The 25,871-nt window shown below is 42.9% G+C and overlaps 1 protein-coding gene across 1 annotated transcript in view; it reads right to left on the reverse strand.

Annotated features, from left to right (window-relative positions):
* tmem65 (transmembrane protein 65) overlaps window positions 1-23,165 on the reverse strand; it is a 57,085-nt gene extending 33,920 nt beyond the window's left edge. The window contains exon 1 of the mRNA XM_080193830.1: window positions 22,583-23,165. Coding sequence (XP_080049956.1) covers window positions 22,583-22,835 — 253 coding nt within the window. The 5' untranslated portion in view covers window positions 22,836-23,165. The remainder of the gene's footprint in view (window positions 1-22,582) is intronic.
* Window positions 23,166-25,871: the final 2,706 nt, after the last annotated feature.

The following is a 25,871-nucleotide window of genomic DNA, read 5'->3' on the forward strand; positions in this document are numbered from 1 at the left end:
TTTTTCTTTTAAAAAAAACGCAGCAGGTGGCGAGCATCTGGACTGCACAACCTGAGCGCGTGCTGGAAGAGGTTTCCATCAGAGTTTTCAAAAAGCAATTGGATAATTATCTGAAGAAATAAAACTTGCAGGACTCCAGGAGAAGGACAGAATGGCATTCGCAGTGCTGCTTTTGTGCAGAGCTGGGATGGGCAATAAACTCTGGTCAGTCAGCAGCAACTGTACCCCATGAATGAATAACTTTTTTAAAAAAAAGAGTCTCTTTCTTCACTCTGACCCTCATCCCAACTTGCCAGATGTATATGTAGCCTAAACAACACAATATGGGTAGATGAACTTGCTTCTCAAAATGCTCACGTTTAAAGAGAATATTACAATACACATGGAAAGATCAAACCCAAAACTTTGTAGTTCCATTAATAGATATGCAGCTAATCCTTTAGCAGAAGCTGAATGTTCTGTTTTAAATTTTAATTCTCCTTAAGTACAGTTTAGAAGGATTGTTTGTATTTTAAATGTCAGAGAGGAGGCAATCTTCATCTCAATTTCACCTCTGCAGCCTGACAAATGTAATAAAACTATTTAATCATTACAAATGGAATCAGGCAGGAGATGACCAGGAACAGAGAGAACATTGTGTATTTGTTCTGCAATTACTCTTTTTATGGAAGTTCGCTTCATTTTTTAGGGTTTAAAGATCATTTTCTTTCAAGATTGCATACCAGAATTTGCCTTTAATGTCAAACCAAAGCAGGCAGCCCTCGATATTTAAGATGCTGGACTGGGAAATGGTTTCTCTACAGCCCGGAGGTCATTCAGCTCAAATCAACTGACACCAAAAAGGCATAGCCTCACATTTAAAAATTCAGACATTGAGCTTGCCATATAAAGATCAACTGATGTTGTACTTTGTACACACTCTCCTCCCAGCCACTAACCAACCCCTCGACAAACTAAGAAGCACCACCAGTGCCTCTACTTTTTCAGGAGGCTAAGGAAATTCGGCACATCCGCTACAATTCTCACCGCTTTTTACAGATGCATCACAGCTTGGTGTGGTTCCTGCTCCGACCAAAATCAAGGAACTACAAAGGGTCGTGAACGAAGCCCAGTCCGTCACACAAACCAGCCTCCCATCCATTGACTCTGTCTACACTTCCCGCTGCCTCAGAAAAGCTGCCAGCATAATTAAGGACCCCACACACCCTGGGCATACAAGAACATAAGAACATATGGAGTATAATGTCAGCAAGTGTGAGGTTATCCACTTTAGCAGAAATAATAGTAGGAGGGATTACTATTTAAAGGGCGAAAAGCTGCAGCATGCTACGGTGCAGAGGGACCTGGGGGTCCTTGTGCATGAGTCGCAAAAACCCAGTCTGCAGGTGCAGCAGGTGATCAAGAAGGTGAATGGAATGCTGGCCTTTATAGCGAGGGGGATAGAATATAAAAGTAGGGAGGTCTTGCTGCAACTGTACAGGGCACTGGTGAGGCTGCAGCTGGAGTACCGTGTGCCGTTTAAGTCGCCGTATTTGCAGAAGGATATATTGGCCTTGGAGGGAGTGCAGAGGAGGTTCACTAGGCTGATACCAGAGATGAGGGGGTTGGCCTATGAAGACAGGCTGAATAGACTGGGCCTGTACTCGGAGTTTAGAAGGATGAGGGGGGATCTTATGGAGACGTATAAGATAATGAAGGGGATGGATAGGGTAAAGGTAGAGAGATTCTTCCCACTTAGAAAGGATAGCAGAACTAGAGGACACAGCCTCAAGATAAGGGGGGGTGGGGGGCAGTTTAGATCAGAGTTGAGGAGGAACTTCTTCACTCAAAGGGTGGTGAATCTCTGGAATTCTCTGCCCGTTGAAGTGATGGAGGCTACCTCGCTGAATATATTTAAGTCATGGGTAGGTAGGTTTCTGATAGACAGGGGAATTAAGGGTTATGGGGAGAAAGCGGAAAAGTGGAACTGATCCACTTCAGATCAGCCATGATCTTACTGAATGGCGGGGCAGGCTCGAAGGCCGACTCCTGCTCCTATTTCTTATGTTCTTATGACTGTAACACTACATTCTGCACCCTCTCCTTTCCTTCTCCGCCATTTACTCTGCAAATGGGATGTTTTGTCTGTATAGTGCACAGAAAACAATATTTTTCGCTGTATCCCAAAACATGTGACAATAATAAATCAAATAGGTACAGTTATATCTACTTGTGTGTAAAATAACATGCAATAATCATTTAATGTACCTTTATACTAAAACCCAGATACGCCCTGATGGTTTCACAAGCATTCGAGCACATCCATTTTCATCTTCCATTCTTTAAAAAATACGAGCAAGCTTTCCATGCCAGAAGTCTACTTATCTTCAACTGGGAGATTTACATTTCCTTCATCCTCAGTTCAGTTACCAGCCTCTCCCCCCCATGCTGCCTGCCCCGCCACTCCACCCCGTGACAAACTCACCATCTCTCCTCCCCACATCGATCACCACTGACCCACCAACCCCTCCCCTAACACTAAGGACCCTGGAAGTGGCAGGCTGGGTAAAGAGTATTTGCACATTGGTACACTCTCCCAAGATGCATGTACTCCTCCTGTAGTGTATACTCAGCTAGAAAGAAAATTGATCAGGCGGAAATAAGGATTTTTTTAAGTACTACTGCTGTGACTGAGAACACTGCACTTGAAGGCAGATTCTATTGTAATGCTGTTATTAAACAGATCCTAGCCTCTCAAAGGCATCTCATTTTACAGTGCCCCAATCAGTTTAAATTATATTACAAATGACCTCGTTTATACTTCTAGTAAAATAATCTAAAATTGTGTCCCTCTCAAATTATATACACCAGTTAACACTGCATTGCGATAGCTCTAATACTGTCAGCACCTTCACAAAAGGGAGGCAACTCCTCCAGCAGATCCCAGCACCACAGGAAGAGCCTTGAAATTAAAAAAAACAATTAAGTAACCAAAAAAAACAACCTTGGAACATCACTGAAGATGTTAAATAGAAATGAATCCCAGTTTAGAGAGGCAGAGAAAGTTAACATGGATTTTTTTCCCAGATGTTCCGAATTATACAATAAAATTATACTAATTTTTAAAAAATTATTCAAGGATAATTGTCGATAATTTTGCCTGGTTGAACAAACACAAGTTTAGGATTGGTGCCAGATATAAATCAGACAGCTGGAAGATATTTAGCTCTATCAAAATTTTGCAAGCCACTATCACTGTCTAACCACCAGCCTCTAATTACGCTTTCAGATTCACTCATTCTTCCCTTCTTTGGTACTGAAGTCTGCTGCATTTACCAATTGTAGGACAACTAATGGAACTTCTGGACTGTTAGAACTGTCATAATCGTTAACATCTAAGATAACACAAAAAGGGAAAGTAATTGGCAAAAGATATTGCTGCGAAGTTGAGAAGAATGTTAGAATTTGATGTTTGGAAAAGAACTGTAAAATGCTAAGAGGTGAAAGTATTACATGTTCCCTTTAAATGGGTGGTGTTTTTTTTCTGTGCTTGGAAAGTTAAAAGTGCAAGTACATAAACATTCGTATCGGAAGGCCAAGCAGCATGGTTGCCTTGGTAACAGGCTTTTTGACTTTTTTTTAATTCAACCAGTTTAAATCAAGCACTTGGATACCAGCAACCTATTAGATTTAAATTTGATGTTTTGTTAACCTGGGACCAACCCTATTGCGGGAGACGTTGATGTGTTATCACAAGTATAAAAGAAGAGGGCAGTGGAACAATAAGCAGAGAGGACGGCACAGTAGCACAGTGGTTAGCACTGCTGCTTCACAGCTCCAGGGACCTGGGTTCGATTCCCGGCTTGGTTCACTGTCTGCGTGGAGTAGGCACATTCTCGTGTCTGCGTGGCTTTCCTCCAGGTGCTCCAGTTTTCTCCCACAGTCCGAAGATATGCAGGTTAGGTTGACTAGCCATGTTAAAATTGCCCCTTAGTGTCCCGAGATGTGTAGGTTAGAGGGATTAGTGAATAAAATACGTAGGGATATGGGGGTAGGGTCTGGATGGGATTGTGGTCAGTGCAGACTCGATGGGCTGAATGGCCTCTTTCTGCACTGTAGGCTATGATTTCTATGACAACTGCCATCTGCCAGAGTAACAGCCTCATCCATGTCTTAGAGAAAATTCCATCCTGATAGCGAAGGTACCAAAGACGACAGGAATTCCAGACAGAAGAATTGACAGAGAGAGCCCAGAATATTCCAGAAGACAACAAACCTGGTTGTAATTGAGAGAGTGACTAAAATTCTATTTCTTTGTTAATAAGTGGGAATTGTACTCAGCTGAGCAGCATTCCATTAGAATCATCTTTTATTGTTTGTTAATATTTAGTTGACTTGTTCAGTTAGATAAATAAATTACTTATTGATTTTAAACAGAGCATCAGGGAGTTACTTTGATTAACCACTAAAAGTTGCTGAAGCGCAGGTCGTTACGCTTCACATTCACTTTAGTTGATTATGAGGTGAGGTACTGCTTGGTTAGGTGTTGGTTCTCAGAGAGGGGGAATCCACCTCCGCTTTGTACCAATATTAATATTGCAGGCACAGTAAAAACTCATGGAATGATTAAGCGTTGCTGTCACTGTGGCAGTTATCCTGCAACTGAAAGACAAATTTTCCTCACAGATTCACGTTTTCTTATAATTTACCATCTTCTCCCTTGTGTTGCACTGTTCTGAAGATACAAATAACGCTTCCTGAGTTTTTTTATTGCCCATCAGGTGCGAAATGCAAGTGGCAGCTGGCTAAAACATGAATTTCATTTGGCCTTGTCCATATGAGACCAAGCCCCTGCAGGGTTAGGTACATCAGTAGGAGGTGTGCACTTGAACCTGGGAAATTATAAAAGTCTCAGCTTTCAATACCATTTCCCAACATGACGCACTCCATTGAAAATAAATAATCCACTTTGGAGAGGAAATACGCCTCTTTCCGAACGAATGATAAAATTAAGACAACTCTAGCCCATTAAAGCTACATTTGCTGCAATCTACGCTATTGTACAGTGGGCAGCAAATCAAAAAGAAATGCACAAATTAAACCAAACAGCTGCTGTACACGTCACTGCAACCCTGCAAAGCTCAATGTGACATCGAAGCAACTGAAAAAAAACCATGAATTGCAAAAACACTATCAGCAAACACAAGGTTAAGAATGGAACGTTAGCACCACGTTAGCATGCCAAAGCACAAAACAAATCTTGCCAACTGCTGGGATTTTGAACAGGTGTACCGACAAACAAAAGCAACCTGTATCACCTGCTGCAGCCTGTTCCCTCCACTTCCTGCTTACAGGAATCTGGGCTCTGGGGTAGCGGTGTCCAGGGTTTGCTATAAATTCAAATACAAGCACCACATTTTGTTAACCGTTTCTTCCGGCAAGTACAAAAGAAATGCATTTTTCAAACTTTAGAAACGCAGCTCACTACTGTCCCCTGCCATTTCCCACCCACCCATCCTCTCCCCCATTGCAAATTGACAGGATGCATACTGTGGGAACTAAGGCATGACACTGTATTCCAATACCTTGCACTGTGATGTGCATAGCGTCATTACAGAATCCCTACAGTGCAGGAGGCAGCCATTCGGCCCACAGCCTGCACCAACAACAATCCCAACCAATGCCTATCAACGTATCCCCACATATTTACCCTACTAATCCCTCTGACACCAAGGGACAATATAGCACGGACAATCAAACCCGCACATCTTTGGGCTCACAATTACAGAAATCAATGGGCTTTCAACAATTCTACTGTTCCACAGACATGATTCGTACAGCAAGAGGTGGGTTAAACTCCAGTTTAACAGCAGTTAACTACCTGTACAATGCGCTGCAGTCTCATCCTGCTTAATCTGCACTGGTTTGGTGCAAAGTGCTGCCAATCAAGGAGCTTCAAAAGTGAATAATGCCAGTTCAGTCGTCAGAAGCAGAAGCCACTCTAAGCCATCAGCAGGGCACAGTAAGAAGTCTCACAACACCGGAATAAAATCCAATGGGTTTATTTGGAATCATGAGCTTTCGGAGTGCCACACCTTCATCAGATGAGTAACTCACCTGATGAAGGAGCAGTGCTCTGAAAGCTTGTCATTCCAAATAAACATGTTGGACTTTAATCTGGTGATTAAGAAGACGACATTTACTGTGACTTCTTACTGTGTCCACTCTGGTCCAATGGTGACTTCTCCACATTATCAATAAGGTATACTGATAAATCTAAAGTTTTCAGTTTATTTATTAGTGTCACAAGTAGGCTTAAATTAACACTGCAATGAAGTTACTGTGAAAATGTCCTAGTCGCCACACTCTGGTGCCTGTTTGGATACACTGAGGGAGAATTAGCATGGCCAATGCACCTAAACAGCACGTCTTTCAGGCTGTGGGAGGAAACCGGAGCACCTGGAGGAAACCCACGCAGACACGGGGAGAATGTACAGACTCTGCACAGACAGTAACCCAGGCTGGGACTCGAGCCCAGATACATGGTGCAGTGAGGCAGCAGTGCTGACCACCATGTCGTCGTAATCCGTTCAAACTGTGGGTTCAGTTGGGACTGGTTGCTGCTTCCCATCAATTTCAACAATTCCCTTAAACCAGGATAAAAGGAAATACTTCAAAATAAAACAGAACACTATCTTTTAATGCAACATGGAGAAGTGCGCTGCATTATAGAGATCACCAATGCAGACATGCTGATCTGCCTACTAAATGCAGATAAAATAATTACATTTGCAAGCAACTAAATTTGTCACACATTTTTCTTATTACAATGAATTGTAAATGTTAAAAATGCAACATCTCCAACTTGCATTGAGGTAACAGTTAACACCGCCAAATTTGATACCAGGCCCTTTAAGCAATGAATATTAAGGTTTAAATGATGGACAAAAGTTGGCCAAATGCTTTTTCATAAATGCATGGAGGCAAATGTTGTCCAAGCTTTAGGCTCTCCACACCAAACTTGCATCAGTAAAGCCTTGTAGAAGTTTACCCATCCCCCCCTTAAATGCATTGGGCATTCACAACTTTTAACCTTCAGACACTATTGGGAAATTCCCAGAATTTCCACCAATGGTTTCTTGACAACAACAACTTGCATTAGTCTGATATTTGCTGGCTGCAGACATTCCAAGTTACTCCAAGGCGCACGTCTGTGCGTATTCTTGGCACCAATGAAGTTTCTGAGAGGGCCGAGGCTAGGTATGTCAGTTATTGTGTTACAAACACAACTCAAAACCCGCAGGTAAAAATCCATCTCTTAAGACTTTGTGTCACTTCGAAACGTATCCATCGGATACTATTCCAAATGACCCCAAGAAGGATTGCAAGGGCAGTCATGTTCACTCCAGTGCAGAAGAAAACCTTACACTAACACAGCACTTCTTTGGATATCACATATTTTGCAGTGCTTCACACAATGAATTACTTTGGAGGGTAGGGAGCAGTATACAAGTCAAACTTGGCAAAAGATTCATGTCCGCCTTTCACAAGCAATGAAATGAAAAACCAATCAATCTGCTTTATTTTTGTGGAGCCAATGAAGATAGGAGAACAGGCCAGCGTTATCAAGAACTCTGCCAACATGTTTATGAACAGTATTACAGTATCTTTAATACTCATTCAAATAAATGAAGGGCTTGCCTCAGTATTACACAGCACGTCAGCTAGGTAACACGAACACAAACCGGAAACATTCCGACCTTACATCGAGAATGCCAGCAAAGTGAAGTCTGAATGAAACTTCCATCACAGATCTGGATGTCAGCAGCTGCTGGTTTCTCCCAGCAAGTTTTCCCAAAGCATTCTGCCGGCCTCAAGTCACAAGCTCACAAGGTGAATATTGTATGGCCAATGAAAGTGCTTCCCCAGCTACCTACTTCAGAATAAAACCCAGGACAATTAAGATAAATTTACGGGCATCGATTTACCTGGGATGTTGCTAATGAATTCACACCCCTGCTGAAATACAAAAATGTACAAAAAAAGCAATAAATTGTGGAGAGAAGTCAGTTCTCTCAAATTACTGCATAAACAACTTAGATTATACAACCCTACAATGCGGCAAAACACCACAAGGTACTTTGGGGGCTGTTTGAAATGCTAGCCGTCTAGCTTTCAGCATATGCTCCTTTTAAGCATACTTAGGAATCAATATATCCTATTTATTTTGATCTTCAACTGGAACAACAAAGGTTTTGAAGCAAAATCCTGGAGCAAAGTGAAGCCTACATCACACGTTGTGCTTGAATAGCTTACCACAGATTATTTCACAATGTGAGGTACAGGAGTAGTTGGTACCTGACTTCATTTGATGACTCTATGGCCTGACCCCCTTCTGGTCAGAAGTCGGAAGAACTTGAATTTGATGGAAAAGTGCACAACAATTTTACAAGCTGACTCACTCTTTTTTGAGAGAATACATGCGATAATTTCTGCACCTTTGAACTAGGTTTTGACAGCTTGTGCGTTGCCATGGTATCAGGAGAAATGATAGATCCAATCATAATGATATTGTACTCTCATAACGTCTGCCAAAGAACGAATACTAATGCCACACGTCAGGACTCTGAAGCAAAGGCTCATTACATTTATACAGAAAATGCTGAAAAATCTCAGATCTGACAGCATCTGTGGGGAGAGAATGGATCCAGCATTCCGAGTCTAAATGACCCTTCATCAGAGCTGAAAACCAGCGTCCACAGTATTGTACTTCTACCTCATTCCATTTATGTTAAGTGCACATACATGTCCTGCTACATGATGAATAGTTTAAGTTAACTTAGATGGACACATTAAACATGTACCAGACAAAATACTTCTAATAATGCTTTATAATGTTTTTGACAATGTCCTTGTTAATTTGATGCTTGGGGGTGCAAGAAATTAAATGCTTATAACAAAAGATTTTTTTTAATTTGCTCATGGAATGCAAAGCCAGTATTTATTGCCCATCCCTAACTGGGATTCAGAGAGCGTTAGCAAGCCATCTTCTTGAATGGCAGCAGTCCCTATCTGCAGTGCTTGAGGGACTGCCAGGTTTTTGATCCAGTGACAGTGAAGGAATGGCAGTCCCAAGCGAGGAAGGCTTGGGGGGGGGGGGGGGGGGGGGGGGGTGTAAACTTGCAGGTGGTGGTGTTGCCATGCGTCTGGTGATGCTCAGTGGTACAGGTCACAGGTTTGCAACGTGCTGTCAAGGGAGTCCTGGTGAACTGAAGATGATATACACTCTGTGTGCCAGTTGGGGAAGAAGTGAATGTTTAAGGTAGTGGATGAGATGGGGTTAACTCCTCAGCATTACTAAGAAAACACGCTGAAGATGCAGGATCAAATCTCAGAAATTTAGATCGCAGAGAGCCAATTTTCTGCTCCCAAGTCAGTCTGCAATGTCGGAAAATTTCTCTGCAACAAGACTTGTGGGAAAGTGCCCTGAACCCTTGGATTTTTATCCTGTGTTGGGGGTAGTGGTACTAGCTGGAGTCAGACCCATTGCCCCTGGGAATAGTGCAGAGGCAGAGGAGTTGCCAGAGGCAGGAAAAGGCCCAACTCAGTGGCCTCAGACTTTACCTACACATTCCCCATGCCTTATCCATACAACGCATGCCCTTTGTGTGGGTTTCCTCCATGCGTTCTGGATTCCTCCCACAGTCTGAAAGATGTGCTGGTTAGGTGGATTGGCCATGTTACATTCTGGTAGAATGTAACTGACCAGGAACCGGCATGTGATGACTGGGGGGTTTTCACAGTAACTTTACGTAAGCCTGCTCGTGACACTAACAAATAAATTAAACCAAAAGCATAGTAAATAAGATTTTGGTTAAAACGCGAGGTGAGCTTCGCTGTTATTTACACGTGTATAGTGGTGGGGTTTTGGTTAGATAAATAAACCATGTTATACTCATCATAATAAGAAAAAGAGGGTGACAGATAGAGCCAGGAGTGGAACAGTATATTCCATTCCAGATGCCTCCTGCAAGCAAAGAACCCTGGGGTCACGTATAGTATGGTCCAAGATTTCAAATAAAATTGTCCTGAGGTACGAGATCAAAGACAGCATAGCGCATTTTAAACACCAAATACCAAAATGTTTACCTGTAAAATGAGAATATAAAATCACCATTGTTTTATTTTGCTTTACTTTTAAAAGATTTATTTTAAACAGTTTTAAGTATAAAACCTACAACTATTAAATTTTACTAACAATGACTGCACAGCTATTTTAATAATGCAGTCGATTTTTAAGTTACATCTGGCTATCTGAAATTCTTTGGTTTAAGGATAATTTTTAACCAGTGTACTTTCTAACAGTTATGATTAGGACACACTTCCAGGTTACCTCCCTGAGCTCCATCTCTAAGCACTCCCACTATAGTGTCACAAGTCATACTGGCTTGCCTGACGAGCAGTCTAAAGGACTCAAAACGTTAATTCTATTTCCTCTCCTTACAGACACTGCCAGAGATACTGAGATTTTCCAGCATCCTCTGTTCTCTTTTCAGATTGCAGCATCTGCAGTATTCTGCTTATTACACCGACATCTCTGTCTGCTGCACATTGCTCCAGTCTGCTCAGAAATCGAGGTTTTCAGACTGATCTCTGTCAGGCTGATACAAAGCAACTTGATAAAAAAATTGCAAAGCTTCTAAGTTACATAATCAAACCAACCACAAAGCACTAATCAAAACAAACCTTTTCTGTTCCAACTTACCTGTTTCGATTATATAACATTATCTCTAAACCCTTAAATATTGTGATCATGCAAGCAGAGTGTTTTAGAATGACAAACTCACTATTTTTGCAAAGCTTGAAAAACTACATGCAAGAGGGGAAAAGGCCTCAGTTTATCGCAACCCTGTACCACCTAATGTATGATATTAATTCATGCCTTACGTTTTTCTCAATATTACAAGCTGCCAACCAGAAATCAGTGTGTCTGCAATTGTTTGCTGCTGAGAACTGCTAAACAATTCCAAAACACACCCGGATGTGCACTAATGGGACTAAATTGCAGGCGTGTGGGGCAAAGACTGCAGTAATGGGACTAAATGTGATGGATCACAGAATGGGGATGAGAATTATATCAGCCATGGTTGAATGGCAGAGCAGACTCGATAGGCCGAATGGCCTAAATCCATTCCTGTATCTTCTGGCTCTTTTCATTCCAGGATTTTCAATGGCCCTAAGGCCTATAATAAACTGATGTCACCCCAGGAACCAGGCAGGTTATCCAAAGAGCAAATCTAACTCAGTAATTCTAAATTACACGGGGTTTGGCTGGTGGAGAAGTTTGATATCAAATGGTGAATAGATAGGAACAGAAACATTATAAATACATCAGCAATTGATCAGGAAATTGCTGTAAAACCTAGGAAGTTGGTGAAGTAAGGGATGTGATGTGCCTCTTGTGGTGTCAAAGCAACACAATCCATTTTCAAGAGTGTTTTTTGCAGTTGCCATAACAAGCAGTAATCATAAGAGTATCAACTCAACGCTGATCATTTATTTAGTGAGGATAATAATGTTTTAACAGTGAACATCGCATGTTGGACATTTAAGTACCTGCGCTGTTTAACTCATGTACAAATTAAATGCATTCAATAGGTATTTTTCTCTCCGAGGTAATTTCTCATTGTGATAATTGAGTCCGAATGTTTGAACATAATGGGCTTTCTAATTCAATCAACATTTAAACACTTGTATCTTATTTTGCTTTTGGGGAAAATTTGAATTAGAAACTAATCCCGAGCTTTACACGTGAACAGCCTATCCCACCGATTAAGCACTTGGCTTACTTTTTGCAATTGCTCTACCCAGTTGTGCACACATGTAGGGAGTCAGCCAGCTCACCTAGCTGGACGACTGGCTAGTGATGCAGAGCGACACCAGCAGCGCAGGTTCAATTCCCATATCGGCTGAGGTTACTCATGAAGGCCACGCTTTCTCAACCTTGCCCCTTACCCCAGGTATGGTGATCGCCAGGTTAAAAATCACCACCAGCCTATGGTCAACTGGGACCCGACCAGCTTTACCTATTCCTTCTGAATGCTCCTCACTAAACATCATTTAAATTAATTACTCTGGGGTGGGTACAATTTTGTCACTTAAAAATTTTACAATTTTGTCTTTTGTTTGGGGTGGCACAGCGGTTAGCACTGCTGCTTCACAGCTCCAGGGTCCTGGGTTCGACTCCCGGCTCAGGTCACTGTGTGTGCAGTTTGCACATTCTCCTCATGTCTGCATGGGTATCCTCCAGGTGCTTCAGTTTCCTCCCACAGTCCAAAGATGTGCGGGTTAGGTTGGATTGATCATGCTAAAATTGCCCCTTAGTGTCCTGAGATGCGTAGGTTAGAGGGATTAGAGGGTGAGTGTGTAGGGATATGGGGGTAGGGACTGGGCGGGATTGCGGTCAGTGCAGACTCGATGGGCCAGATGGTCTCTTTCTGCACTGTAGGGCTTTTATGAAAAAGCATTTGGACAGTTACACGGGTATAGAGAGATATGGACGAGCCTAATGGTAAAAACTGGGAGGCATGGACAAGTTTGACCAAAGGGCCTGTTGTTTCCATGCTGTAAACCTCTTCAGGTTAATGTGCAGGTTCAGGCAGCAGTCAAGAATGCCAACATTGCATTTGCCTTCATGTCGAGAGGACTCGAATACAAGAGCAGGGATATACTTCTGTGGCTGTATAAGGCTCTGGTCAGACCCCACTTGGAGTATTGTGAGCGGTTTTAGGCCCCATATCCAAGGAAGGATTTGCTGGCCTTGGAAACGGTCCACAGGCTGCTCACAAGAATGATCCCTGGAATGAGGAGCTTTACGCACGAGGGATGGTTGAGGACTTTGGGTCTGTACTCATTGGAGTTTAGACGGATGAGGGGGGGGGGGATCTTATTGAAACTTACAGAATACCGTGAGGCCTGGATAGAGTGGACGTGGAGAGGATGTTTCCACTAGTAGGAAAAACTAGAACCAGGGGGCACAACCACAGGTTGAAGGGACGACCGTTTAAAACAGGAGGATTTCTTCAGCCAGACAGTGGTGAATCTGTGGAACTCTTTGCTGCAGAAGGCTGTGGAGGCCGGGTGATTGAGTGTTTTTAAAACAAAGATAGATAGGCTCTTGATTAATAAGGGGATCAGGGGTTATGGGGAAAAGGCAGGAGAATTGGATGAGAAAAATATCAGCCATAATTGAATGGTGGAGCAGCCACAGTGAACTGCGTGGCCTAATTCTGCTCCTATGTCTTATGATCTTATTACTCTATGACTCTAATACTTCCACCACATCAACCTTCAATTCAGACGGCTTTTTCCTAATGCTCCATTATTCATGAACATCCTAATGTTTGCTTTCATGTGCTCAAATGTAACCATTTTCTCCGCATATGTCTCTAAGCATTATTGCATGAATAGCCACCGACTGACCATCTCCCAACCTATTTCATCAGGTGTCATCACCATTTACCTAATGTAAACCAGCTTTATCTTTTCATAATGGTTCTGGCCTTCTTCACAATTGAAATTTATACAATGAAGTACCTCTGGTTGGTATTTCTACAAACGCCCTTATTTTGCCATTGAGGCTTCACTCTGCATTAACTTCTTGTTGTTTCTCTGGGATGCACAGGCTTATCTTGTCCTGCAGCAGTGAGAATTTATTCCTGCAGTTCTCCTATAGTCAATACCATTGCCACACTAAGACATTTCCTTTGCTAATTTTACAAAAGGAAATGTAGCATCTTTCATGCCACAAAGCGCATCTTCATAGAGCTCAGGAGGTAGTGCTCACTCAACCCAAGTGTTTTCTAGTGCACACAAATCAAATGGAAATAGGAGACAAGAAGCTGTAAATAGAGTCTTTCGATTTGATTCAATTTGCAGAGAGATGTCCCAGAGTGTCACAAAGCACCTTTTATCATTTTCCAAGGCTGACAAGACTCTTGGCTTTTATCTTTTCACATGCCTCCTTTTCTCACTGTCAACAAACACCAACTGATTCATTAGCCGTGACCCAGAAAACTGCCTTGATACACAACCTAAGAACATAAGAAATAGGAGAGGAGTAGGCCATCCAGCCCTTCGAGCCTGCCCCGCCATTCAATAAGATCATGGCTGATCTGATTTCCTTATTTCCAGATTGCATCCTTCGTACCTCGACTTGGTGCTGCACTACCTCCAATGACTCACAATGAACAATCCTGTACAGATTTCTACCTCGCTCAATTTTTGGTTACAACTGCTGCATTTTCGGATTCGACAGTTGGTGAGCTTGCTGCATCCAAGTTGGATGAACTGGTGCTCCTGTTCTGCTCCTCCCTGAAACTTCCTATTTGCCAAGGTGCAGACACCTCACGACAACCGTCGCTCTCTGGTACTTGTTCCAAGTAGCCACTGTTGCACGTGTAAACTTCATCCAGCAAAGTTGGCAGGCTATTCAACTGCAGAGGGCAGGTTCAGACATGCACTGCCAGCAGAGGTCAGACAGCGTTTTCAGGAGCGGAGGCTCTCAGTGATTGTAGCTCCTATGTCCAGGATATTCCTGCTTCCCAAGCTACAAACATGGACCAGTGCTCAGACCGATTGCTGGGATGGAATGACTGACACGAGGAGGTCGAGTCGATTACGATTGTTATCGCTGGAGTTCAGAAGAATGGGGAGGGCGGGGTGTTGTTTCATAGAAATCTATAAAAGTCTAATAGGACTGGACAGGGTAGATGCAAGAAGGATGTTCCCGATGGTTGGCATGTCCAGAACCAGGGGCCACAGTCTGAGAATACAGGATAGACTGGTTAGGACAGAGATGAGGACAAATTTCTTCACCCAGAAAGTGGTCAGCCTGTGGAATTTGCTACCACAGTTGAGGCCAAAACACTGAATGTTTTGAACATGCAACTCATATTGCACTTGAGGCAAAGGGAATCAAAAAATATGTGGGGAGGGGAAGGCTATTGCAAGAGATGATCAGCCATGATAAGGTGGCACGATAGCACAGTGGTTAGCACTGCTGCCTCTCAGCACCAGGGACCCGGGTTCAATTCGGGTCACTGTATGTGAAGTCTGCAGATGCTCTGGTTTCCTCCCACACTCGAAAGATGTGCAGGTTAGGTTGATTGGCCATGATAACTTACCCCCTTAATGTCAGGGGGATCAGGAGGGTAAATATGTGGGGTTATGGGGATAGGACAGTAGTTGGTTGGGATTGTTGTTCGTGCAGGCTCAATGGGCCAAATGGCTCCTTCTGCACTGTAGATTCTATGACAATGAATGGCAGAACAGGTTCGAAGGACCGAATGGCCTCCTCCTGCTCTGATTTTCTATGCAACATTGTTCATCTGTAAAGCTCAATTATTCCATAAATAAACTTGCTCAGTTAGCAGGCAGCTCAAGTAACCTCATTCAGAAGATTATTTTAAATCACATCTCGCATTAACTTTTGACACATCGCAAATTTGAAAGCAATTTGTGGAAGAGTCTTTTTCCCCCCCCCGCAACAATGTGATTTCTTCCTATTAAAGCAGTGGCCCACCAATTAAAATCGAGGAGGAAACTGGAGGACTAAAACCCAAAGGATTGAAAACTGATTTGTTTTTATTGACAGTCATTTATCATAAGCACTGACAGAACCACAACGTCTTGGATTAATTGTAAAATGAATAGAGAATAGCCAGGAGTTTTTTTTTAAAATAATAAAACCAAGAGAGCTTCTGAAATAAAAATGATGTAAGCCGTCTTTTATTGGTCTTCTTCACACTGTGAATGCCTCTAGCTAAATTGTTCCAACACAGTTACATCACTGACATCCACCAAACAACATGATAATTTAACCAGCTATGTCTTGCCCACAAAAATCAGGACAAATCGGTCAATTACTGCCCCATCAGCGTATCTCAAAATGAGTATGAAGGAAGGAGTTATCAATATTCAATCGGACATACTTGTTGACAAACTGAGAACACAAGTTGGCCTATGGTGATATCAGGCCCACTCACTCAACCTCAGACTCAGTGGGACAACCATGAATTCCAGAGGTGAGATAAGTGGCCTTGACAGCAAGGCAGCACTTGACTAAATGTGGCATCAAGGCACCCTTTCAAAATTGGAGTCATTGGGAATTAAGGGGAAATTTCCTTCAGTCATATTACACAAAGGAAAATGGGTGGGGGTGGGGGCACGGTGGCTAGCGCTGATGCCTCACAGCACCAGGGGCCCAGGTTCAATCATGCTGACTCCGCACTGTTTGTGCGGAGTCTGCATGTTCTCCCCATGTCTGCACGGGTTTCCTCCAGGTGCTTCAATTTTCTTCCACAGTCCAAAAGACATACTGGTTAAATGCATTGGTCATGCAAAATTCTCCCTCAGTGTGCCTGACACGTGACTTGTGACATGTGTTGCAGGCTAATCATCTCACCCTCTCAAAGGTTCCTCAGGGAAGAATCTTAGGCCCAGCTATTTTCAGCTGCTTCATTAATGCTCTTCTAATCACAAGGTCAGAAGCGGGGATTTCTGCTGATACTCTGCAGTATTCAGTTCCATTCACAGCTCCTCAGAATACACAGCAGTTCATACCTGCATGCAGCAAGACCTAGACAACATTAAGGCTTGGACTGATAGTGAATGGTAATATTTATGCCACACAAGTGCAAGTTGTGACCATTTCAAACTGGAGAAAGTCTAACTATATGCCTTATTATTCAATATTCTGAGCATTGTTAAATTCCTCACTGTTAACAACCTGGGTTCTCCACTGACCAGAAGCGTAACTAGACCAGCCTTATAAATACCATGATGAGTCGAGCAGGTTAAAGGTTGGATAGTCCAAGATGAATGGTTCCACAAGTCAACTTCACCATCTACAAACTACAATTTAGAAGTGTAACGGAATACTGTCCATACGCTTGGATAGGTGTAAGTGCAAGAACATGTGACAAGCTCCACATTAACTGGACAAAAGCTCTCCACTTACCTGACCATCCCATTCACCAGCTTAAACATCCACTTTCTCCACTACCAGGGCACCATGGCCACAAATATACCATCTGCAGGATGCACTACAACAAGTCTCCAAATATTATTTGATATCAGTTCCCAGACTGACACTTCCGCCAGAGTGGACAAGGGCAGGGGGTAGTTAGGAACGCCACTGCCTCATTGTCACACACCATCTTAATTAGGTCATATATTGCTGCTCCAGGATTTTAACCCAGTGACTGACAATGGGACTCTTCCTGTAACGCTGGGAGTACCTTCAATACACCTTCTCAAGCAAACTAGGTCGAGATGGGTTATAATTCCAGTCGTAACTCAATCCCAAGAATGAAAAATTAGTCATGCTGTTGCTGGGAAACGGATGCTTTGCAGTTCTCAGCTTCAGTCATACCACTGGGAAACCTAATGGAATTATCACTAAACTATTAATCCAGAAAGTCAGCTAATGTTCTGGGGACCCGGGTTCAAATCCCGCCATTGCAGGTGGTGGAATTTGAATTCAATATGTCTGGAATTAAAAATCCACTAATGACGATGAAAACATTGTCGATTGTTGGAAAAACCCACCGGGTTCACTAATGTCCTTTAGGGAAGGAAATCTGCTGTCCTTACCTAGTCTGGCCTACCTCTGGCTCCAGAGCCACAGCAATGTGGCTGACTCTCAACTGCCCTCCATATGCAACCAGGGATGGGCAATAAATGCTGGCCAGCCAGTGATACCCATGTCCCCCTCTCTTTTTCTGGACAGGAATGTCTCAATTTAATCATAGGGGAGGTTCCCAAACTGAACTAGTAGGGATTTTTGAATTTCCCTTACGGTCTATCATACTGTTTCTCTGAGTGAATTTCTTTCACCTTTGTACCAACTCAGAAATCACGGTGTTCTGTACTGTGTGAACCTGCACCCTCACTAGTCAAGAGTCCCTTACGCTCATTTTGGTTGTTTCGGCTGGATTGGAAACCTATATAAAAAAAATTCATGGCTTTCACAGGAAAGCTGTGCAAAAGAACTGATGCATATCAGTGTCTACATTTACACATCTCTCAAACATCTGAATGTTTAATCCACAAGGAGTTACTCTGCAATGTAGCACACATGGAGGACAAATACATGAAAGCTTTTGGCATCTTCCCACAAAGACATACAGAATAATTACTCTCAAAAATGAAAAATTTAATGCATGGACAACAAGTCAAGGATGACTGTTTTACACTAATTGGGGCATGTTATTTTGAAGACAACATTCATTTTAAATGATGAGGTATCAGTTCAGTTCTATTAAGAGAAAGTGCAGCAGCTACACTTGGGAGTATTATTCAAATAAAACTGTGCAGTTGGAATAAAGCAATATAACATGATCATGCATACATACATACAACCAGAATTTGGTTTAATTTCTCATGTTTTCAATTTACAAGTGGCTTGTAGATTTGTACTGTAGTTAGAAATAGCTGAAATTGTTCATTCCCTGGATGTTTTAGGGATAATGCATGAGGACACAATTTATCCAACACGTGCTGTTTAGCTTCTGCAGTTATAGGATATACTTTATTTGATCGCTGCTCGTCGATTTCTTTTTGTTGTCACAATATGAAAAACAGTCAAGACACCCAAGGTAGGGACTGGAACAACAGGTCAGAATGGTTGGCACCTGTGGGTTTGTTCTGAACTCGCTCATTTTAAAATTTATTTTATTACTTGCCATGCCATAACTAAACAGACGGACAAAGACGAGGAGATGAGAAAGATTTTCTCTCTCAGAGGGTTGTCAGTGTTTGCAAGTCTCTTTCCGCGTGAGCCACGGAGGCTAAGGTCACTGACAATGGCCAGGGTTGAATCTGACTGACAAGGAGACTACGATTATGGGAGTGGAGGGAGGGGGTGGGGGCAGGGAAAAAAGTAGTGATATGGCTACACCCAGATCAGCCATAGTATTATTGATGATGGAGAAGGTTCAAGTGGCCAATTCCTGTTCCTATTTCTTATGACTTAAAGCCTAAAAAGCTTTCCTTAATAATATGTAGAGAGAGCAACAACCAAAAAGGTCATCAAATGCTACATCTTTATTCAGGAAAGAAAAGTGGAGTAATTGCATTTATTTTTCTGCATGTCTAATGCTTAAAGACACTGTGTACCTCAAAAAATAAAAAAATTATGGTGCAACCATATTTGATCTGTCAGATCCATATTATTCTACCGTTAATGCGTGAATTTTAATCTATAATGAAATGGGGCAGGGAGACTGCACAATAAATTCACTATGTAATAGAACTTTAATTTCCTCAAACAGATGCCATCCAGGTTTTAATACACTGATTAGAATTTACAGCCACAGATGTACGCCAAAGAAAATTCAGGAGCTTAATTTTAAAAAGAGAACAAACAGCTGTTTGAAAACAAAAAGCAGCGCACTGGTTCCAACAACTCAATGGACAACCACAACAGGTCCTGCATGAAGATTAGAGTGAGCAGCAATTAAAGATAACCAACACAGTTTCATCAGGGAGCCACACAGTACATCACAAGACAATGACTTGCTCACGGCAAAGGTCAAAATCGCCTTACCATACAAAGGAATCAATACACACCAAATCCCCCACAAAACTGAAATTAACACTGAAGCGCTGAGCATGTTTGAGAATCCACCAGTCCCACTTCAAATATGACAGGGTTAAGAGGTCAATAACTGCAAGGAAGTGTTAATGAATACTTAATTGTGCTGTTGCTCCCAAGATGAAAATTTTCTCCCAAATCGAAATGTCCTCTATGTAACTTAAAGTAATCACCTCCCAAAACTCACATCAGGAGCAAGCACAGCAAGTAACTTTTTACTTTATGATGGCAGGAGACACACACACACCTTGGTGAACTTGTCATCTTAGAAAAGGAGGCTTTCCCTGGTGCTCCAGTGAAGGGGAATGCTCACTCTGGTTCCTATAGCCTGACAGTCACCAAACAACACTCATTCTCCAGATATTTTTCAACAAGGCTCCAGTGGTAGATTTGTCACACCATGCACCCTTAGAATTGACAAAACAGCATGGGCACATTTGGGTTTAAGTCTCAATTTACAAATAAACAGGAAAAATGTACTGCTGGAATTGTATTTATATTCTGTTACTCTAACAGCACAGTAGATTAAAACCAACTGCAGTCATGTGATGGACATTGTCAGGTCTCAATCTGAAATAGATAGGGATACTCATTAACCTTTGACAGAGAGCTATAATCAAAAGCACTGACTTAATCAAGGGTCACTGACTGTCACCAGGATTTTCATCAAATGCGATGGTGAGCATTTAACTCAGGTATGTGCAAAGTCTTTTAACAAGGGGAACATTGAAAATATTTGGCATATTCTCCCCAACATATAGCCAGTAATCATTAGCTTAACTGAATTTCACCTTCCAGGAATAGCACTCTCTCTAACACACACAGCATCAAAAGACCTCAAAGAGGCAATCTTGAATCACGTAAAGAGACCATGTGGCAATGATCACAGACACTGTCAGGACAGGAGGCAAATGTTTTGTGTTGCTTTCTGCCTGCGCTGGGGAAGGTGAAGTGAAGGCAGTACTAATCCACAGTTTTCCACTCTGTCTACCCTCCATGCTCCAAGTAAACAGATGCAGTTTTTTATTCAATAAGAGGCTCTGAAGCTGCTGGAAGCGCTGCACTTCCATCGATTTCACTGTCCAACCACAGAAGCAGAACGGTGTCCAAGCAACGGTTAACCCTTTCCTGCCAGCACAGAGTACCCCCTCACCCCACAGCTAACCTCCTCCTGCCTACACAGCAGAGTGTTCCCCCTCCCACCCCCCTGGGGCAACACAGCAGAGTCTGTTCCCTCCGCCAGACAAGTGTCCCCGGTTTTAATGCAAATAAATAGTTCAGCATCTGATGACCTAAATCATGCTGATGTGTCTCACGTTCCATGAGTCAGACCCAACTGGCTAACTAGTCATTCCCCTCACACAAAGCGACATGTATTAGCCAGGTTTTGAGGAGAAGTGGGGTTCATTAAACAATGTTGTAACATTTTCCAGTCACCCTCCCACCCCCTCCAGGCAAACCTAACTTACAATGACAAGAGAAATAAAAATCCATCTCTATCAATCCCCTCATTTCTCTATTTAATTCCACTAATTCAGTGATTATCCCAAAATAAAAAGCCGATCTCTACACTACATATTCAAAAAGGATTACACCAGTTAGAGATCAAACCACCATCAGAGGCATGGACACACAGTGAAACTTACCTCCCCCCATGTGCTTCATCCACTGTCCCAACATTTCCCACACAAGAAGTCTAAACCAGGGAAAGGGGCAAAAAAGAAACCGATGGGGAAACTAGCTGGTTGTTTCAACTGGCTGAGACAGAGCCTTTGGGTTTCAAACACATTCACTGATTGAGATAAACACGAGTTACCCTATTTCTCAACCCCCAGCAAACGAACAAAGACACCCTTTTTATTCAGAAAATCCGAAAGAAACTCCTCGGTAAGTCTGCATGAAGTGCCAAAGTCTGGTACACAGAGGCAGTGTGTATGAGAGAGAATTTTTAACAGTGTTAATAATGGCCGTGGTTTAAAACAGCACTGATCCCGATGCAATTTTATCAAACAGGGGACCAAAATAGCCAATACAATTTACACATGTCACTCCTCGTTACTACTGGAACTCTACATCAAATCACAGTGACCATCTCCTACTCTATTCCGAGCTCTCTCTAACCCTGACTTCAGAGCTATAGGTATTTCATTCAGATCTAAACGGAGGAGATACAGGAAGAAAGAGTGTAAAAAGTTGATGGTACAGAATAAAGACAGATTAAATCTTCAGTAACCGGATTTAATGCATGATTTGACACGGATCGTGTGTAGTACATTCAATAATAACCCCCTACAACAGCACCTGCAGCGCGATTCGCCCACTTTGCCCCGTCTGAGTAACTGTGTGGCTCCATTCCCTTCCCTAACTCACTCCTGTATCTATCCTTCAGCCATGTGGGCTCATATTAACATCTGGGATGCTCGACCAGCACCCTCCGATCGGACACAAGTTCTCCTCTCTCCGTCCTATGTACAGCCATGCCTGTCAGTCTGTGTCCCATCACTGATTCTCTAACTCCAGTCTGTGTCCCATCACTAAATCTTTCTCAATCCCTCTTTCTCCAGTTTGTAACCCATCACGATTTTTCTATCTCTCCAATCTGTGTCCCATCATTAAGTCTCTTTCTCACTATTTCTCTCTCCAGTCTGTGTCTATCACCATTTCTCTTTACACACACTCTCTCTCACACACTAATTCTTTCTGTGTCCCATCACTAAGTCTGTCTCTCTCTCTCTTTCTCCAGTCTGTATCCCATCACTAAGTCTCTTTTTCACTCTCTCAATATTTCTCTATACACACACTCTTTTCTTCTCTCTCACACACTAAATTCTTTCTTTCCAGTGAGTGTCCCATCACTATTTCTCCCTTTCCAGCCAGTGATTCATTAACTCCACAGTGCCCAGTCCATATTCCCTCGAGCTCCCGGGGTCCCCTCTCTCCTCTTACCTTGTGCTATTGCCATAGACTCGAACCTCTGGAGCTCCTGCAGCAGGGTCTTCCTCTCCTTGGGGTGCAGGCTGTACACGAAGTCACGGGCGCCCTGCGCCGTGTTGAGCGGCTCCACCGGATCCTTGGCCGAGTGGGTGCCGAGGCGGCGCGGGAGGAAGCCGGGTCCCTCGCTTCTCGCCCCGGAGACCCGGCTGACAGCCAGGCTCAAGGAAGGTCGCAGAGCCCTCCTCAGGCAAGGGGCCAGCAGCATGGCGAAAGCAGAGGAGGGGAGGGATTGCGAGAGGAGAGAGTGTTCAGTGCTGACTGCGGGCAGAGAGCAGCGCCTTGCAGCGACTCCGGGCAGAGAGCAGCGCCTTGCAGCAAGTCCGGGCAGAGAGGAGCAGCGCCTTGCAGCGAGTCCGGGCAGAGAGCAGCGACTCCGGGGAAAGAACAGCGCCTTGCACCGACTCCGGACAATCCAACTCCAAAGGCAGCTCCGCGTGTATCATTTTCCGCGGCCGCCAGCACCGCGTTCCAATCGAACGTCGCGAGCTTCCAAATTCCAAAGTCAAGAAACCCACACGCCCGGGACTCCCGGGGGCGTCGGTGCGCTTGCGCGCACTTCCTCCTGCCCCCGCACGGCACTGTGGGAACTGTAGTCTCTCCCGCCACCTTCCCAACCCGCAGTCCCCATGCTGAGACTACAACTCCCGACGGACTTTGCGTGGCCGCGCGTGCGCAGTCCCAGAAGGCGAAAATCCACGCCCCCGGCCAGCCCCGCCTGCTAAGCGCTGATGTGTCAGAGATCAGCCCCATTCATTCACAGGGCGTTTCTGCAATCAATTTTCTGTTTACGCCCTTTTCCATTCAAGGTTTTCGAAACCGCCCATTTCTCTTTGCAAACACATATTGAGTGGGAACAGAAACTGCTCAATTCTATTACATATATATATAAAATTGCATTAAGAACGGCTGACTTGTGCATATGACTTCAAGGACTTTTGAAACTTTTTGCTCCATATACCCTATGGTAAATACGTATGCACATTGACATCTGGCTTCACCATTGGCAGTGTCACGTATTCAGTAGGCAAAGGACTGAATTAAAAGTCTAAAACGTAGCAGAAAATACTGAAGGCAACACAGCAGGTTCACAGCAGCTCTGGCCAAGGGTCATCCTGACTCAAAACGTTGTCCTCTGATCTCTCCACAGATGCTGGCAGATCGGACTGAGATTTTCCAGCATTTCCTGTTTTGGTATCAGACTCCAGCATCTGCGGTAGTTTGCTTTTATCACAATCACATGTTGGAAAGGGAGAAACATGAGAGTCCAGAGGGGCAAATTTTCCCATTCTGTAATGCCATCGGAATCAGAGCAATCGAAGGATGCACCACGCAAAGATTGGACAGGATTTTCCGATTTCAGGATGAGCGTGGCTGGAAAATCTCACCCAGTGTGTTGTTCCCTGAAGCAAGAAAATCACTTGCTTTTTAGATGATGCTTTGATTTAATTTATTATTGTCACATGTATTAGTATACAGTGCGTGCTATACAGACAAAGCATACCATTCATAGAGAAGGAAAACAGAGAGTGCAGAATGTAGTGTTACTGTCATAGTGAGGGTGTAGAGAAAGATCAACTTAATGTGAGGTAGGACCATTCAAAAGTCTGATGGCAGCAGGAAGAAGCTGTTCTTGAGTCGGTTGGTACGTGACCTCAGACTTTTGTATTTTTTTCCTGATAGAAGAAGGTGGAATAAAAAATGTACAGGATGCGTGGGGTCCTTAATTACACTGGCTGCTTTCCTGAGGCAGCAGGAAATGTAGACAGCATCAATAGATGGGAGGCTTGATGGATTGGGTTATATTCACAACCTTTTGATTGTTATCACTGAATCTGTTTCCCCCACTCTTCCACCAAGTGCTCCTCAGATCACAACAACTCACTGTGTATGAAGATTTTTTTTTCATGTCACTTCTGGTTCTTTTCTTAAATATCTTAAATCTGTGTCCTGTGATCACTGATCAGTCTGTGACTGGAGAAGGTTTCTCCTTGCTTATTCTGTCAAAGCCGTTCACAAATATGAAGCCCTTTACAAAATTTTGCCTTAATGTACTCTGCTTATGGGAGAACATCTTCAGCCTTTTCAGTCGTTCCACATAACTGAAGTCCTTCATCCCTGGTACCATTGTAGCATATCATTTCATGTACACTCTCTGAGGTCCTTTTAAAGTGTGGTGCCCAGAATTGAACCCAATACTCCAGCTGGAGCCTGAACAATGTTGTATAAAGTTTACTTCCTCGCTTTTATACTTTGTGCCTCAATTAATGAGACCAAAAATCTTCTTTGATTTTTAACTACCTTTTCACAATTGTGCTGCCACCTCTGAGGATTGTGTACATACTGTTATGAAGCGGGGGTTGATCCCCCCTCTGAGAACTAACACCTAACCACTCAAAGAGGAATATTTCACCTCATAAACTGTTAAAAGTGTGTGTGAAGTAGTACGATCTGCTCTTCAGCAACTTTCAGTGTTAAATCAAAATAACTCTCTGACACTCTCTTTAAAATCAACAAGTAATACTTTATTTATCAAACTCAAGTGAACAGGTTAACTAAACTATTAACAACCAAATAAAACGTGATTCTAATGGAATGCTGTTTGGATAAATACAATTCCCACTTATTAACAAAAAATAAAATTTTTTAGTCACTCTCAAAATTACAACCAGGTTTATTGTCTTCTGAAATCTCCTGTCTTCTTTCTTCTGTCTGGAATCCTTGTCTTCTTCTGCTTTCTTCACTATCAAGATGAGGTTTTCTTTTAAGACATGAATGAGCTATGACAGAGAGCAGTTGCTCTCTCTCTCTGTCTAAAGTTGTGCTGTTCTCCAATTTGTGTCACTGCCACCCGCCCCCCCCGCCCCCCCCCCCCCACCGTCTCTTATACTCCTGATGATGTACGAACATCCCCACAATAGGATTGGTTCTCAGGTTACCAAAACATCAAATTTAAATTTAATAGGCTGCTGTTATCCAAGTGCCTAATTTAAAATGATTGGATACAATTCAAAAAAACAGCCTGTTAACTTGGCAACACTATTGGTTGGCCTTTGATAAAATGTTTCAGTCTGTATACTGCATGTACACCTGCATGTTTTTAAAACATTATTTTAAACTTTAAGTAGAGAAAAAAACCCACTACCATTTCTTTCAAGGGACCGTGCAATATTTTCACCTCTTAACATTTTATAATTTTTTATTAACTTTACAAACACCAAGTTCGCAACAAAACAGATCAGGA

Source organism: Carcharhinus amblyrhynchos, chromosome 8 (assembly GCF_965287045.1).
Source record: "Carcharhinus amblyrhynchos chromosome 8, sCarAmb.v2.hapA, whole genome shotgun sequence".
Classification (NCBI taxonomy): Eukaryota; Metazoa; Chordata; class Chondrichthyes; order Carcharhiniformes; family Carcharhinidae; genus Carcharhinus; species Carcharhinus amblyrhynchos.